A 17,319-nucleotide genomic window follows, 5' to 3' on the forward strand; every position below is an offset into this window, starting at 1 on the left:
ATGACCCAAGGAATCTATTAAGACCAGTGTCATTACAATAAGCACATTTTAAAAAAAGTTATTAGCATTTTTGGAAATGTAATTTTAACTTTTGACCAACAGGTGGCGCTGTCTTGAAATCTTTTGAGTACCTTCAAGGCAAGGTGCTGGTAACAAATTCTGAGTTTCATAATGTTACAGCAATGTGTTCATTAAGTATAGCATTTCACATCACAAAACTGCATTGAAATCAATGGGATTTTCATGTTTTGTTCTATTATAGCGCCACCAAGAGGCAAAATCTCACATTTTTTTTTCATGTGTCCTTGGAATGAGCCCATACATATGTGTGCCAAATTTGGTGAAAATATCTCAATTCGCTTCGGAGTTTTAGACATTTATATGAAAAAAAGCATCAAAAATGACTGACACGTGACTTTGATTTGATTTTACTACCCCTTACCATCAATATTTTGGCATTTGGGCTCTCACATATAGGTAACAAGCTATGGTTCCAAACTTCTGACGGTGGTTTCGTCTCGATCGGACTAGCGGTTTCGAAGATATCGGCAAATGTTTTTTAAGCGCTAAATCACAACGCTACACAAACCGTAAGTCGAAACCTAGCATGTTTGGTATCTGTGGACTCGGCAAGGATTCAGGACCTCAACGAGATGACTCCCGTGAAAATAAGTCAACCACAGCCAGAGTTATAAGCATTTGAAAAATAAATGTTACCACTAGGTGGCGCTGTTTCGAAACTTCTCAGGCTCCTTCAGGGCATCGTACCGATGACCCATACCGAGTTTCGTAACAATTCGTTCATGCGTTCAAAAAATACAGCATTTTAGCACATAATTCAAAATGGCCGACAGCCAAAATGGCCGATCTGGGAAAATTCGATATCAGTCGACTCGGCATGACGCCCTGAATCTACAGAGACCACTTTTATGATTTTTGGACAAACCGTTCAGAAGTTATGAGCGAAAATAGCCGTTTTTCATATCTCCGGACCAGTAGGTGGCGCTGCGCCGAAACGCAGCATGTAGCCTCAGGTCATGCTTGTGATGACATGTACCAAGTTTGGTCTGAATACGATTAAGCGTTGCGGAGATACAGCCTTACGTCTGTTTTCGCAAGCGCTACGTAAAATTTGTTTGCGCATTTATCAAAAGTGGTTTGACGAATCGACTTGAATTCCATAACTTTTTGTCGCCAATGCCTGGAGATGATCTGGTGCGATTTTGGTGAGAATCGGACAAACCGTCTAGGACGAGTTCGCAAAAGTAGGTTTTTTGGACAATTCAAAATGGCGGCCATATTTTATGACGGAAAATGACGTCATAGGGTGCGATCGAATCGTCATGAGCTCAGGAATCAGAGGAAAAAAGAATTTTGTTGATAGGCCTAACGGTTCAAAAGTTATTAGCATAATAAAAGTGAAACTTTGGACAGGTGGTGGCGCTAGAGGCAATGAGTTAGAGACACCAAAATTGGTGCAATTACTGTTGGGACTGTCCTCTATCAGAATGTCAAACCGGAACAACTTTCCCGGACACGGTTCTAGGGGCTGTCATAGACGCCCAGTCGGAAGAAGAAGAAGAAGAAGAATAATAATAATAAATATAGCTGCAAGCAGCCATTCCGGGGCCAAGCGCAAACGCAGACGACAAGACATGCCAACATGGCTGGAAGTTTCAGACCGACAGCAGCAAGGAGCAATTAAAGACATTTAAAGATGAATTTAGGCAAATGGCTAAAAAATCATATATACAGTAACTTTTAAGATGATTTAATGGATTATGACTTTCGACCAATAGGTGGCGCAGTTACGAAATCGATGTGATGTGGTCAGAGTGAGGTGACAATGACACATACAAAGTTTGGTGTCAAAATATCAAGGCATTGCAGAGATAAAGACTTAATAGTCATTTTGGCAGCATGTCTCAACTTTGCTGCTGCGGTATACGAAAACGGTTTCGTCTATCGTCACGAAATCCATAACTTTTAGTCGGCACGGTATGGAGATGACACGATTCGATTTTGGTGAAAATCGGACGAATGGTCTAGGAGAAGTTCGAAAAAGAAGGTTTTGAAAGTAAATAAAGATGGCGGACAGGAAGTTCGTCCAAATACGTCAAACTTGGTATCTATGTTCTCGGCATGACCCAAGGAATCTATTAAGACCAGTGTCATTACAATAAGCACATTTAAAAAAAAGTTATTAGCATTTTTGGAAATGTAATTTTAACTTTTGACCAACAGGTGGCGCTGTCTTGAAATCTTTTGAGTACCTTCAAGGCAAGGTGCTGGTAACAAATTCTGAGTTTCATAATGTTACATCAATGTGTTCATTAAGTATAGCATTTCACATCACAAAACTGCATTGAAATCAATGGGATTTTCATGTTTTGTTCTATTATAGCGCCACCAAGAGGCAAAATCTCACAATTTTTTTCATGTGTCCTTGGAATGAGCCCATACATGTGTGTGCCAAATTTGGTGAAAATATCTTAATTTGCTTCGGAGTTTTAGACATTTATATGAAAAAAAGCATCAAAAATGACTGACACGTGACTTTGATTTGATTTTACTACCCCTTACCATCAATATTTTGGCATTTGGGCTCTCACATATAGTTAACAAGCTATGGTTACAAACTTCTGACGGTGGTTTCGTCTCGATCGGACTAGCGGTTTCGAAGATATCGGCAAATGTTTTTTAAGCGCTAAATCACAACGCTACACAAACCGTAAGTTGAAACCTAGCATGTTTGGTATCTGTGGACTCGGCAAGGATTCAGGACCTCAACGAGATGACTCCTGTGAAAATAAGTCAACCACAGCCAGAGTTATAAGCATTTGAAAAATAAATTTTACCACTAGGTGGCGCTGTTTCGAAACTTCTCAGGCTCCTTCAGGGCATCGTAACGATGACCCATACCGAGTTTCGTAACAATTCGTTCATGCGTTCAAAAAATACAGCATTTTAGCACATAATTCAAAATGGCCGACAGCCAAAATGGCCGATCTGGGAAAATTCGATATCAGTCGACTCGGCATGACGCCCTGAATCTACAGAGACCACTTTTATGATTTTTGGACAAACCGTTCAGAAGTTATGAGCAAAAATAGCCGTTTTTCATATCTCCGGACCAGTAGGTGGCGCTGTGCCGAAACGCAGCATGTAGCCTCAGGTCATGCTTGTGATGACATGTACCAAGTTTGGTCTGAATACGATTAAGCGTTGCGGAGATACAGCCTTACGTCTGTTTTCGCAAGCGCTACGTAAAATTTGTTTGCGCATTTATCAAAAGTGGTTTGACGAATCGACTTGAATTCCATAACTTTTTGTCGCCAATGCCTGGAGATGATCTGGTGCGATTTTGGTGAGAATCGGACAAACCGTCTAGGACGAGTTCGCAAAAGTAGGTTTTTTGGACAATTCAAAATGGCGGCCATATTTTATGACGGAAAATGACGTCATAGGGTGCGATCGAATCGTCATGAGCTCAGGAATCAGAGGAAAAAAGAATTTTGTTGATAGGCCTAACGGTTCAAAAGTTATTAGCATAATAAAAGTGAAACTTTGGACAGGTGGTGGCGCTAGAGGCAATGAGTTAGAGACACCAAAATTGGTGCAATTACTGTTGGGACTGTCCTCTATCAGAATGTCAAACCGGAACAACTTTCCCGGACACGGTTCTAGGGGCTGCCATAGACGCCCAGTCGGAAGAAGAAGAAGAAGAAGAAGAAGAAGAAGAAGAAGAATAATAAGAAGAACCGGAACAGATACAATAGGTGCCTCCGCACCTTCGGTGCTTGGCCCCTAATAATAAGAACCGGAACAGATACAATAGGTGCCTCCGCACCTTCGGTGCTTGGCCCCTAAATATAGCTGCAAGCAGCCATTACCAGGGCCAAGCGCAAAAGCAGACGACAAGACATGCCAACATGGCTGGGAGTTTCAGACCAACTGCAGCAATGAGCAATTAAAGACATTTAAAAATTAATTTAGGCAAATGGCTAAAAAATCATATATACAGTAACTTTTAAGATGATTTAATGGATTATCACTTTCGACCAATAGGTGGCGCAGTTACGAAATGTATGTGGTGTGGTCACAGTGAGGTGGCACATACAAATACAAAGTTTGGTGTCAAAATATCAAGGCATTGCAGAGATAAAGACTTAATAGTCATTTTGGCAGCATGCCTCAACTTTGCTGCTGCGGTATACGAAAACGGTTACGTCTATCGTCACGAAATCCATAACTTTTAGTCGGCATGGTCTGGAGATGATATGATTCGATCTTGGTGAAAATCGGACGAATGGTCTAGGAGAAGTTCGAAAAAGAAGGTTTTGAAAGTAAATAAAGATGGTGGACAGGAAGTTCGTCCAAATACGTCAAACTTGGTATCTATGTTCTCGGCATGACCCAAGGAATCTGTTAAGACCAGTGTCATTACAATAAGCATATTTTTTCAAAAGGTATTAGCATTTTTGGAATTTTAATTTTAACTTTTGACCAACAGGTGGCGCTGTCTCGCAATCTTTTGAGTACCTACAAGGCAAGGTGCTGGTAACAAATTCGGAGTTTCGTAATGTTACAGCAATGTGCTCATTAAGTATAGCATTTCTCATCACAAAACTGCATTGAAATCAATGGGATTTTCATGTTTTATTCCATTATAGCGCCACCAAGAGGCTCAGTCCTACAATTTTTTTCATGTGTCCTCAGAGTGAGCCCCTACATCTGTGTGTCAATTTTGGTGAAGATATCTCAATTCACTTCAGAGTTATAGACATTTATGTGAAAAAACACGTAAAAAATGACTGACACGTGACTTTGATTGAATTTTACGACCCCTTACTATCAATATTTTGGCATTTGGGCATTGGCGCTTAGCTATCGACCTATGTTTCCAAACTTCTGACGGTGGATTCGTCTCGATCAGACTAGCGGTTTCTTGGTACATGACTGCACATCCGGCCATATCTATACAAAATACCATCACAAGTGATATATACAACTATATAATTTTAATTTGACTAGGAATTAGGCTAAAAAGAAACAGTATGCTGTTGGGGGAGTGTTTTTATATTATCATAGCAGTGTTCAGTGGATTAAATAATTTACTAGATTAACGATCGATCAATCAACAAATTAAACTCACTCATACTGTCATAAATTACTAAAACGTCATTCGTATTTGACAAATAATCAATTTTCTTGTCCCTAATAGTCAACACAATGCAGGGGAAACTGTAAAATGAACTGCAGCAGGAGGCTACTAAACTTGCATATAAAAGAATGAATTAAACTCACTGAGACTGTCGACAGTTTCTTTTCCATGCATCATTTTATTATATCCATATATGTGGTTACAGTTAAATCATATAAAACAATGCAATCATCCTCAAACTCTTCTGTCTTCCCTGCACTCGAAACGGTGACGTGAGCTCCACTCAAAAGGCTTCTTTCCTATTGGTTGTCGCTCGCGAAAATCGCTTCTCATTTGCATAAAGTTGAAATTTCTCAACTTTTGTCGCTTGTCTCTTGTCGCTTGACACGCCCAGATTCTGTCGCCAACGGTCGATGCCGCTCGTGTCGTCGGATGTCGCCAGCGCTCCATTGAAATGAATGGGATCATGTCGCTTTGTCGCTGCGTGTCGCTGGCGGTGTGAACGGGGCTTTATACTTAACAGCGGTCTGTTATCAAGAAATAACACCGCATGCTACATTGGAATTCTACCAAGCCATGTAATAAATGCCTATATTTAAATGCAAATATAAACAATTTAAGTGTATTATAAATCACCAATATATCCCTAATCGTGCACCTGTCCTGTCCATGCTGCTGGGTCCTTCCTCATCTGCACCTCCGGCTGCCACAGCACTCTTTCCACTACGGAAAAGGTCTGTTAATTTGGTGCATTTAGCTGCCTCTTGTGCCAAATATCTTTTCTTTTTAATTCTTATTTTTTCGGCCCCACCCATTTCTTTCTCTTCTTTCCATAGACAGTAATCTCTCCTTCTTTTCGCCATTTTTACCGTCCGTCTCTGTTGCATTGCATTCACACAAACCCGCCAAACATGATCAAAAGTAAACTCCTTTGATCGGCGCCTAGTTAGAGCCAATCGGATGTCAGGAAAAACGAGGATCAGTCCAAGTTAAGAGGGGCCGCTCGCATCCCTCCTCAGATTGAAAGTATTGGTTTGGCCCGGTCTGAATCACACACACACACACACACACACAGCATTCCGCTTCAGGCAGTAAGCGGCCGGTTAGGCCGGTCGCGTATCATTAAAGAAAAAAAACAACAACTCTTAGACCACCGGCCGGTCTTCGGCCTGAAATGGACCGGCCGTTCGGGATTGTTCCCGGTATTCCCGATGGCCAATCCGCCCCTGATAAACGTATTCAAAACGTCACCGCGAGGCCCATTTACAACACGCAAAAATGTATCGAACCATCCGTAGAAACAATGCTTAATACAACAAAGTATGACAACATATTCAAGCTTCAATAAGATGATAAAGTTAACCACAAATTAAATATTTAGCAGATAAATGCAGAACTTAATATGCGATTTTTCACCACATGATGTCAAAAACGTTAGACAACTCACCGCCATGCTTGTCTCATTGTCAATAATCAATAATTCCGCCCCTCCCTCACTTCCGGTTCTGAAACTGGCGGTGCTGGATATATCTCGCACGGACAGATACCGGGAGAGGATCAACATGTTCTTGAACAGTCCTGGACACCACGCGTGAAACGCAGATTCACATTTCTCATTATTGTAATAGCTCTAGTTAAAAAATACGGCCTCCGATAAGTATTCAGAATAACAAAGAAAGAAGATGAAGAGATGAAACAGACCCACCCTGAGCATGGATTAATCCCTCCAGCACATTAGCATGTGTGATGATGAAGATGATGATGATGATGATGAAGGCCACGGGTAATTCACATGTTCCCCTTTTAGAGCAGCACACAGTTCCACCCATAGGCCTACTGTAAACATCCCTGTTCTCTAACCCATCCAGCAAACATGAGCTCTTCAAACGCCACAATGCTGCTTCACAATAGTAGTGAACACTTGACTTTAATGTTATTATGGCATTATTATATGCTCTTCTGTCGTCACTGATCCGGACTGACTCACTTCTGTCCTGGTGTAGGCAGGGGCGCTGTAAAGGGGGGGTAAACGATGACGATTCTCGGGGCCCATGACTAAGAGGGGGCCCAGAGAAGCCACCCTAAAAATTGTGGTGCTACAAAAATATATTTGATAGTAAAAATTATTAACTTTAAAAGACTCTATTTGCTGTTTCCTGGTGTCAACATTTTTTATTCGTTTATGAAACACAAACGTCCGTGGGCCCCTCTCCCCCTCTCGATTATCATAAAATGGTTCAGTCCGCCCAAATTGTATCCAGGCAACACAAACAGCTTGACTTCTCTTATAGCGCCGGGAGAATATCAACTTGACGGAAGGGTAAGTGAAAATGCCTCAAAAAAAATCTGGAAGTCAAAAACGGAAAGAGAAAAAAATAAGAGAAGTGAAAGAGGCAAAGGGTCGACAGTATGTTACCCAATATTTCACAAGAAAAGGTGGGTTTGTAAGTAGGCCTAAATTGTTAGTGGACCGCCCGTGACAATGATCGTAGCCTACGTACGGCACTATTCTGTGCGTACGCACGCTTTGTACATGAGGCCCCAGGTCTCTAAGGTAGCATTTTTCGACAAGTTAGCACGTTTCGATAGTGCAGGGTGCAGCGAGTACTCCGTGCACGGCTTTGCCTCACGTGCAGCCGGTGTCGGCATCTTTATACGAGGCTCCGCCCACTTTCAACACCCTGCTGCGGTCCACGCTGTCTTGCAAGCAGTCTAACTTCATGAACTCTGATAAAAAATCCTCTACCTGCTACTGTGCAAACTTATATCAGCTGTTTGTGAGGTTTCAGTGCATCTCTTGAAGATGATGTGGAGTTGTATTAATTTACTACTACAATGTCCCATATATTCAAATACAGCATGATTCATCTCTGCCAACCATCTTCACATAATATACTTTCACATTATCTGATCCAGACCGTCGGCAAAACTCAATTTAAACAGCGCAAAATGACTGCCTGTGGACGTTATGGGTAGAAATGATTATATTTCTGTTTTTATTCACACAATATATTAAAACTAGTTTTAATTAAAATTCATGTAGTTTTAGGAAAAGTCAGGGAGCAGCAAGGCTTTGTGATTTATTTAGACAAAGTTATTGACTATGCAATTTTCAAAACGGTCCAAATGACGCCTTGTTCGTTCTAGTGTTAAAGATAATTACCAAAAGTTTAAATGTTGCGGTTAAAATGACTGCTGGTGGCCATTCTAGTGTTAAAATTGCATGATAAGGGAACTCAATTTTCTAAATATATGAGAATGATAGTCAAAATACCATAAAAGCGCATGATTTTATGTAAATGAATTTGAAAAAAGTCTCCGCTGTGTTGGGGGCCCTGTCAAGATTCTTTTCATGGGGCCCAAAATCCTTAGCAGCGCCCCTGGGTGTAGGTGAACCACATTGAATACTTCAGTAGTGTTCTCACTCTAGTGAGCCATTAGATATAATCTGCTCTATTCTAATTTACCCCCATAAGCACGGACATCATTTATTTAAACAAACATAATTTAACTGTTTTTTGATTGGATTGAAACGTCCGTTTACAACGCGCATGCGTGAATCGCGTACCGGCAAATCATGATCACGTCTTATTTTTATGATTTTTTTCGTAACATAACTTTTTCATGTATGCTGCAAATGCAGGTTGTAACATGACCATGTGTCAGCTTAATAATTGTATCTGATCTTATTAAAAACATAATCCCATAGATTACAGTGTAATGTCGAAAGCCCTGGATGGATGCAGAATTGACAATGATGTCTGTATTCTCAAGAAAGAATTTGCTTGTGTGTTATCTATACAAGTACAGTAGCTGTCGTGATACATTCAACACTTCCGCGGTAAAATCACTCCCTGTGTTCGTAAGAAACCGATGGGTTGTGGTTTCGATTCCGCAGCACAGAAACTCTGTTGCCCCGCTGACGTCACTCTCGCGGGGGCCAATGAGCGCTCGCGCTCTGGCGCAGGAACACGTCTGAGCAGAGACACATTGACCACAGACAGCGAGTGAACAGTGAACAGTGAACACATCCGCGTCTATCCGGTGTCAACCAGACTAACCACAGCTCTTCAATTCAGTAATAGACCAGGCAAGTTTATTTATATATAGCACAAACTATCGGCATTCAAAGTGCTTTGCATTGTAATAATCAAAATTTATTTTTTTAGGAAAAAAAAACTGATATAAATGTTTTTTTTATTATTAATTATTATTCTGATAGTCCATTAAGACGTAATCCATTGGCAGTGCTCGTTTTGGGGTCATTAAATATAATCTTTTTCTTGCAGTGAATTAAATCGGCTCGTGATGGACGGGTGCGCGCAGTTGTGTAAATGTTTCCTGATCTTGTTTAACATTCTGTTCGCTGTGAGTATGTCTCAGTTTTTATTCATATTTACTTGTCTAAATGTCTCCTTTGATAAAAACGTACCATAAATGAAATAATCGGATCATAAACGCTAGTTTCACTTTCAGCGCATTTGCAGGTAAAAGCTCGCAGGTTCAGTGGCGTAGTGTGTGTGTGTCTGTGTGTGTGTGTGTGTGTGTGTGTGGCAAGCCAATAAGACTTGTACTCATTCCCCGAAATAAATTATTGATATTAGGGCAGGGCGAAATGGCCAAAAAAATTATATCAGTCAATATCGATAATTATTACGATAAATGTCAAATCTTTATTTCTTTCAAGTTTAAATGCAGATGTTTGCTCCTAAATAAAAGTTGTAGAAACCAGAGCATTAATTGTGGTTTTAAACTACTCTTTATTGTCAGAACATTTCACAAATCTCTGGTAGAAGATTCAAACATTTGTCATTTTTCCTTAACAAAATAAATATCTGATTAGAAAAATATATTTCTTAGTTTCTGCATGTGCTGATGGGGGATATTGTTTCAAGTCTTGAAACAGGTTTGTGTTTGGCACGAATCTTCAGCACAGTTTGCAGTGCAGGCTGCAATATTAATATTACGTTTTGTCTCGAAACGCATATTTGACAGTACATCTGCATCCTAACTCAAGCTGATACTACTATGTAAAATTTATGTTCATTAACAAAAACAGTAACATCTGTTAAAAAAAATGTAAAGAACACATTTTTATTTGGTAAAATGTAATATTCTGACTGTTTGAGTTTTATTAAAATTAACCATTGGTCATCCAGTATCATGCATTTAGATCATAACCATAGATAAAACCAGTGCCTATAGCACCTCACTATCATGGCAAAATGTCACTTTATGGTTTCTATGGTATTTGTATGAAAAACAGTCGCCTAAATACATTAAATACTAGGGTAGGAACGGTACACAGAAGTCACGGTTCGGTACGATGGAGGGAAAAGCAAAACAAAAATGCAGAATGCAATTTTTTTTTTTAATTGTGCATGTCTCAGGCTGTTCCACCTAGTGTATTACTACATTTCTCTCTCTCTCTCTGGATGTGTGTGGGGGGGCTGGATTAAAGGAAAATAAATGTCTTAAACCTTGAAGTTTTATTAATAAAGTAAAGGCATAGAACCAGTTTATTTGTAGTGCATTGACAATATTTTTTATATAATTAGTTTATTACAAGACAAAAAGACCTTGAGATGTTTGGTAATTATACCTGAATTAATTCGATTTTTCAGATCAATATATTTGTTTTCCTTAAAAATGTTATTAACATTAACTTTATTCCCATCTGAATTATAAAAAAATATTTCTGTATAAAATAATACTACCATTAAAAACACATTTGATTTTCTTTTTAATCAATGTAGAATGTGTAACTTAAAAATAAACAGATTAGTGCTCTGTTTGAGGACAAGAAATGAAAACCAATGCAATATGATGAATATCAAAAGATGGCACCCACAGACTTCGACCTGACAAAACACTGCCTAAAGCGGAGCTACAGATTATGTGTGTATGTAACGGTAATGTAACGGCATTACAATAATTAATTTGCACGCGAGTTTTATTTATTTTTATACCGTGTATTCTCCGTGTAAATTCATGCACCGAACCGTGACCCCCGTACCGTTTCGGTTCAATATGAATACATATTTCGGTTCGAAAACATGTACCGTTCCACCCCTATAAAATACTGTAATTATATTCCATTGGTCCTTTAATACAATGTCTAATGTCTACATTAATAATATAATACAGTTCAATATGTATCCCACATTTCAAGGTGCAGTTAATATTACTAGGCTAAAAGTTACAGTAAAATTCATGGTTAATGGATTCAGTAGCAATTCACATGTGTTGCAGTGATGATGATTGTGTTGCAGTGATGATGATTGTGTTGCAGTGATGATGATTGTGATGCAGTGATGATGATTGTGATGCAGTGATGATGATTGTGATGCAGTGATGATGATTGTGTTGCAGTGATGATGATTGTGATGCAGTGATGATGATTGTGATGCAGTGATGATGATTGTGATGCAGTGATGATGATTGTGATGCAGTGATGATGATTGTGTTGCAGTGATGATGATTGTGTTGCAGTGATGATGATTGTGATACAGTGATGATGATTGAGATGCAGTGATGATGATTGTGATGCAGTGATGATGATTGAGATGCAGTGATGATGATTGTGTTGCAGTGATGATGATTGAGATGCAGTGATGATGATTGAGATGCAGTGATGATGATTGAGATGCAGTGATGATGATTGTGTTGCAGTGATGATGATTGAGATGCAGTGATGATGATTGAGATGCAGTGATGATGATTGAGATGCAGTGATGATGATTGTGTTGCAGTGATGATGATTGTGTTGCAGTGATGATGATTGTGATACAGTGATGATGATTGAGATGCAGTGATGATGATTGTGATGCAGTGATGATGATTGAGATGCAGTGATGATGATTGTGTTGCAGTGATGATGATTGAGATGCAGTGATGATGATTGTGATGCAGTGATGATGATTGTGTTGCAGTGATGATGATTGTGTTGCAGTGATGATGATTGAGATGCAGTGATGATGATTGTGATGCAGTGATGATGATTGAGATGCAGTGATGATGATTGAGATGCAGTGGTGATGATTGTGATGCAGTGATGATGATTGAGATGCAGTGATGATGATTGAGATGCAGTGATGATGATTGAGATGCAGTGATGATGATTGTGTTGCAGTGATGATGATTGAGATGCAGTGATGATGATTGTGATGCAGTGATGATGATTGAGATGCAGTGGTGATGATTGAGATGCAGTGGTGATGATTGTGATGCAGTGATGATGATTGAGATGCAGTGGTGATGATTGAGATGCAGTGGTGATGATTGTGATGCAGTGATGATGATTGAGATGCAGTGGTGATGATTGAGATGCAGTGGTGATGATTGTGATGCAGTGATGATGATTGTGATGCAGTGATGATGATTGAGATGCAGTGGTGATGATTGAGATGCAGTGATGATGATTGTGATGCAGTGATGATGATTGAGATGCAGTGATGATGATTGAGATGCAGTGGTGATGATTGTGATGCAGTGATGATGATTGAGATGCAGTGATGATGATTGAGATGCAGTGATGATGATTGAGATGCAGTGATGATGATTGTGTTGCAGTGATGATGATTGAGATGCAGTGATGATGATTGTGATGCAGTGATGATGATTGAGATGCAGTGGTGATGATTGAGATGCAGTGATGATGATTGAGATGCAGTGATGATGATTGTGATGCAGTGATGATGATTGAGATGCAGTGATGATGATTGAGATGCAGTGATGATGATTGAGATGCAGTGATGATGATTGTGTTGCAGTGATGATGATTGTGATGCAGTGATGATGATTGTGATGCAGTGATGATGATTGTGATGCAGTGATGATGATTGAGATGCAGTGATGATGATTGTGATGCAGTGATGATGATTGTGATGCAGTGATGATGATTGTGTTGCAGTGATGATGATTGTGTTGCAGTGATGCTGATTGTGATGCAGTGATGATGATTGTGTTGCAGTGATGATGATTGTGATGCAGTGATGATGATTGTGATGCAGTGATGATGATTGTGATGCAGTGATGATGATTGAGATGCAGTGATGATGATTGAGATGCAGTGATGATGATTGTGATGCAGTGATGATGATTGTGTTGCAGTGATGATGATTGTGATACAGTGATGATGATTGAGATGCAGTGATGATTATTGTGTTGCAGTGATGATGATTGTGTTGCAGTGATGATGATTGTGATACAGTGATGATGATTGAGATGCAGTGATGATGATTGTGATGCAGTGATGATGATTGTGTTGCAGTGATGATGATTGTGATACAGTGATGATGATTGAGATGCAGTGATGATTATTGTGTTGCAGTGATGATGATTGTGTTGCAGTGATGATGATTGTGATACAGTGATGATGATTGAGATGCAGTGATGATGATTGTGATGCAGTGATGATGATTGTGTTGCAGTGATGATGATTGTGATGCAGTGATGATGATTGTGATGCAGTGATGATGATTGTGTTGAAGTGATGATGATTGTGATGCAGTGATGATGATTGTGATGCAGTGATGATGATTGTGATACAGTGATGATTGAGATGCAGTGATGATAATTGTGATGCAGTGATGATGATGATTGTGATGCAGTGATGATGCAGTGATGATGATTGAGATGCAGTGATGATGATTGTGATGCAGTGATGATGATTGTGATGCAGTGATGATGATTGTGTTGCAGTGATGATGATTGTGATGCAGTGATGATGATGATTGAGATGCAGTGATGATGATTGTGATGCAGTGATGATAATTGTGATGCAATGATGATTGTGATGAAGTGATGATAATTGTGATGCAGTGATAATAATTCTGATGCAGTGATGATAATTGTGATGCAGTGATGATGATTGTGTTGCAGTGATGATGAATGTGATGCAGTGATGATGATGATTGAGATGCAGTGATGATGATTGTGATGCAGTGATGATGATTGTGATGCAATGATGATTGTGATGCAGTGATGATAATTGTGATGCAGTGATGATAATTTTGATGCAGTGATGATGATTGTGTTGCAGTGATGATGATTGTGATGCAGTGATGATGATGATGATTGAGATGCAGTGATGATGATTGTGATGCAATGATGATTGTGATGCAGTGATGATAATTGTGATGCAGTGATGATAATTTTGATGCAGTGATGATGATTGTGTTGCAGTGATGATGATTGTGATGCAGTGATGATGATGATGATTGAGATGCAGTGATGATGATTGTGATGCATTGATGATGATGATGATTGAGATGCAGTGATGATGATTGTGATGCAGTGATGATGATTGTGATGCAGTGATGATGATGATGATTGTGATGCAGTGATGATAATTGTGATGCAATGATGATTGTGATGCAGTGATGATAATTGTGATGCAGTGATGATAATTTTGATGCAGTGATGATGATTGTGTTGCAGTGATGATGATTGTGATGCAGTGATGATGATGATGATTGAGATGCAGTGATGATGATTGTGATGCAGTGATGATGATGATGATTGAGATGCAGTGATGATGATTGTGATGCAGTGATGATGATTGTGATGCAGTGATGATGATGATGATTGTGATGCAGTGATGATAATTGTGATGCAATGATGATTGTGATGCAGTGATGATAATTGTGATGCAGTGTTGATAATTTTGATGCAGTGATGATGATTGTGTTGCAGTGATGATGATTGTGATGCAGTGATGATGATGATGATTGAGATGCAGTGATGATGATTGTGATGCAGTGATGATGATGATGATTGAGATGCAGTGATGATGATTGTGATGCAGTGATGATAATTGTGATGCAATGATGATTGTGATGCAGTGATGATAATTGTGATGCAGTGATGATAATTTTGATGCAGTGATGATGATTGTGATGCAGTGATGATGATTGTGATGCAGTGATGATGATGATGATTGAGATGCAGTGATGATGATTGTGATGCAGTGATGATGATGATGATTGAGATGCAGTGATGATGATTGTGATGCAGTGATGATGATGATGATTGAGATGCAGTGATGATGATTGTGATGCAGTGATGATAATTGTGATGCAATGATGATTGTGATGCAGTGATGATAATTGTGATGCAGTGATGATAATTTTGATGCAGTGATGATGATTGTGATGCAGTGATGATGATTGTGATGCAGTGATGATGATGATGATTGAGATGCAGTGATGATAATTGTGATGCAGTGATGATGATTGTGATGCAGTGATGATAATTGTGATGCAGTGATGATAATTTTGATGCAGTGATGATGATTGTGTTGCAGTGATGATGATTGTGATGCAGTGATGATGATGATGATTGAGATGCAGTGATGATGATTGTGATGCAGTGATGATAATTGTGATGCAGTGATGATGATTGTGATGCAGTGATGATGATTGTGTTGCAGTGATGATGATTGAGATGCAGTGATGATGATTGAGATGCAGTGATGATGATTGAGATGCAGTGATGATGCAGTGATGATGATTGTGTTGCAGTGATGATGATTGTGATGCAGTGATGATGATTAAGATGCAGTGATGATGATTGAGATGCAGTGATGATGATTGTGATGCAGTGATGATGATTGAGATGCAGTGATGATGATTGTGATGCAGTGATGATGATTGAGATGCAGTGATGATGATTGTGATGCAGTGATGATGATGATTGTGATGCAGTGATGATGATTGTGATGCAGTGATGATGATTGTGATGCAGTGATGATGATGATTGTGATGCAGTGATGATGATTGTGATGCAGTGATGATGATTGAGATGCAGTGATGATGATTGTGATGCAGTGATGATGATTGAGATGCAGTGGTGATGATTGTGATGCAGTGATGATGATTGAGATGCAGTGATGATGATTGAGATGCAGTGATGATGATTGTGATGCAGTGATGATGATTGTGATGCAGTGATGATGATGATTGTGATGCAGTGATGATAATTGTGATGCAGTGATGATGATTGTGTTGCAGTGATGATGAATGTGATGCAGTGATGATGATGATTGAGATGCAGTGATGATGATGATTGTGATGCAGTGATGATGATTGAGATGCAGTGATGATGATGATTGTGATGCAGTGATGATGATTGTGATGCAGTGATGATGATGATTGTGATGCAGTGATGATGATTGTGATGCAGTGATGATGATTGAGATGCAGTGATGATGATTGTGATGCAGTGATGATGATTGTGATGCAGTGATGATGATTGAGATGCAGTGATGATGATTGAGATGCAGTGATGATGATTGAGATGCAGTGATGATGATTGTGATGCAGTGATGATGATTGAGATGCAGTGATGATGATTGTGATGCAGTGATGATGATTGAGATGCAGTGATGATGATTGAGATGCAGTGGTGATGATTGTGATGCAGTGATGATGATTGAGATGCAGTGATGATGATTGTGATGCAGTGGTGATGATTGTGATGCAGTGATGATGATTGTGATGCAGTGATGATGATTGAGATGCAGTGGTGATGATTGAGATGCAGTGGTGATGATTGTGATGCAGTGATGATGATTGAGATGCAGTGATGATGATTGAGATGCAGTGATGATGATTGAGATGCAGTGATGATGATTGTGATGCAGTGATGATGATTGTGATGCAGTGATGATGATTGAGATGCAGTGATGATGATTGTGATGCAGTGATGATTATTGTGTTGCAGTGATGATGATTGTGTTGCAGTGATGATGATTGTGATGCAGTGATGATGATTGTGATGCAGTGATGATGCAGTGATGATGATTGTGTTGCAGTGATGATGATTGTGATGCAGTGATGATGATTGTGATACAGTGATGATGATTGTGATGCAGTGATGATGATTGAACTGTTTCTGTTTCTGTTTACTTAAGGCCCGTTCACACCAAATACTATAGAGATAACTATAACAACTATATTAGCATACACACCAGTGGATGATAACTGTGTTGCAGTGATGATGATTGTGATGCAGTGTTGTGTTGTTGTGTGTGTGTTTCAGCTGGTGGGTTTGGGGCTAGTCTCTCTGGGAATATGGCTGAGATTCGGTGCTGAAACCAGAGGATTCTTCGACATCGATCTGAACACGTCACAGTTCACTATCGGTTCGTCCTT

General features: G+C 39.5%; 1 protein-coding gene across 2 annotated transcripts in view; it reads left to right on the forward strand.

Moving 5' to 3' along the window:
* Nucleotides 1-9,117: 9,117 nt before the first annotated feature.
* cd9r (CD9 molecule related) overlaps nucleotides 9,118-17,319 on the forward strand; it is a 32,993-nt gene continuing 24,791 nt past the window's right edge. The window contains exons 1-3 of one of the 2 annotated variants that reach the window (XM_077205745.1): nucleotides 9,118-9,254; nucleotides 9,454-9,532; nucleotides 17,207-17,309. In XM_077205745.1, the coding sequence (XP_077061860.1) occupies nucleotides 9,473-9,532; nucleotides 17,207-17,309 (163 nt within the window). In that variant the 5' untranslated portion in view covers nucleotides 9,118-9,254; nucleotides 9,454-9,472. The remainder of the gene's footprint in view (nucleotides 9,255-9,453; nucleotides 9,533-17,206; nucleotides 17,310-17,319) is intronic. The other variant, XM_077205746.1, reaches the window with a different exon arrangement.

This window comes from Siphateles boraxobius, unplaced genomic scaffold, assembly GCF_051911475.1.
Source record: "Siphateles boraxobius isolate OS27281-9 unplaced genomic scaffold, OSU_SipBor_1 54, whole genome shotgun sequence".
Taxonomy (NCBI): Eukaryota; Metazoa; Chordata; class Actinopteri; order Cypriniformes; family Leuciscidae; genus Siphateles; species Siphateles boraxobius.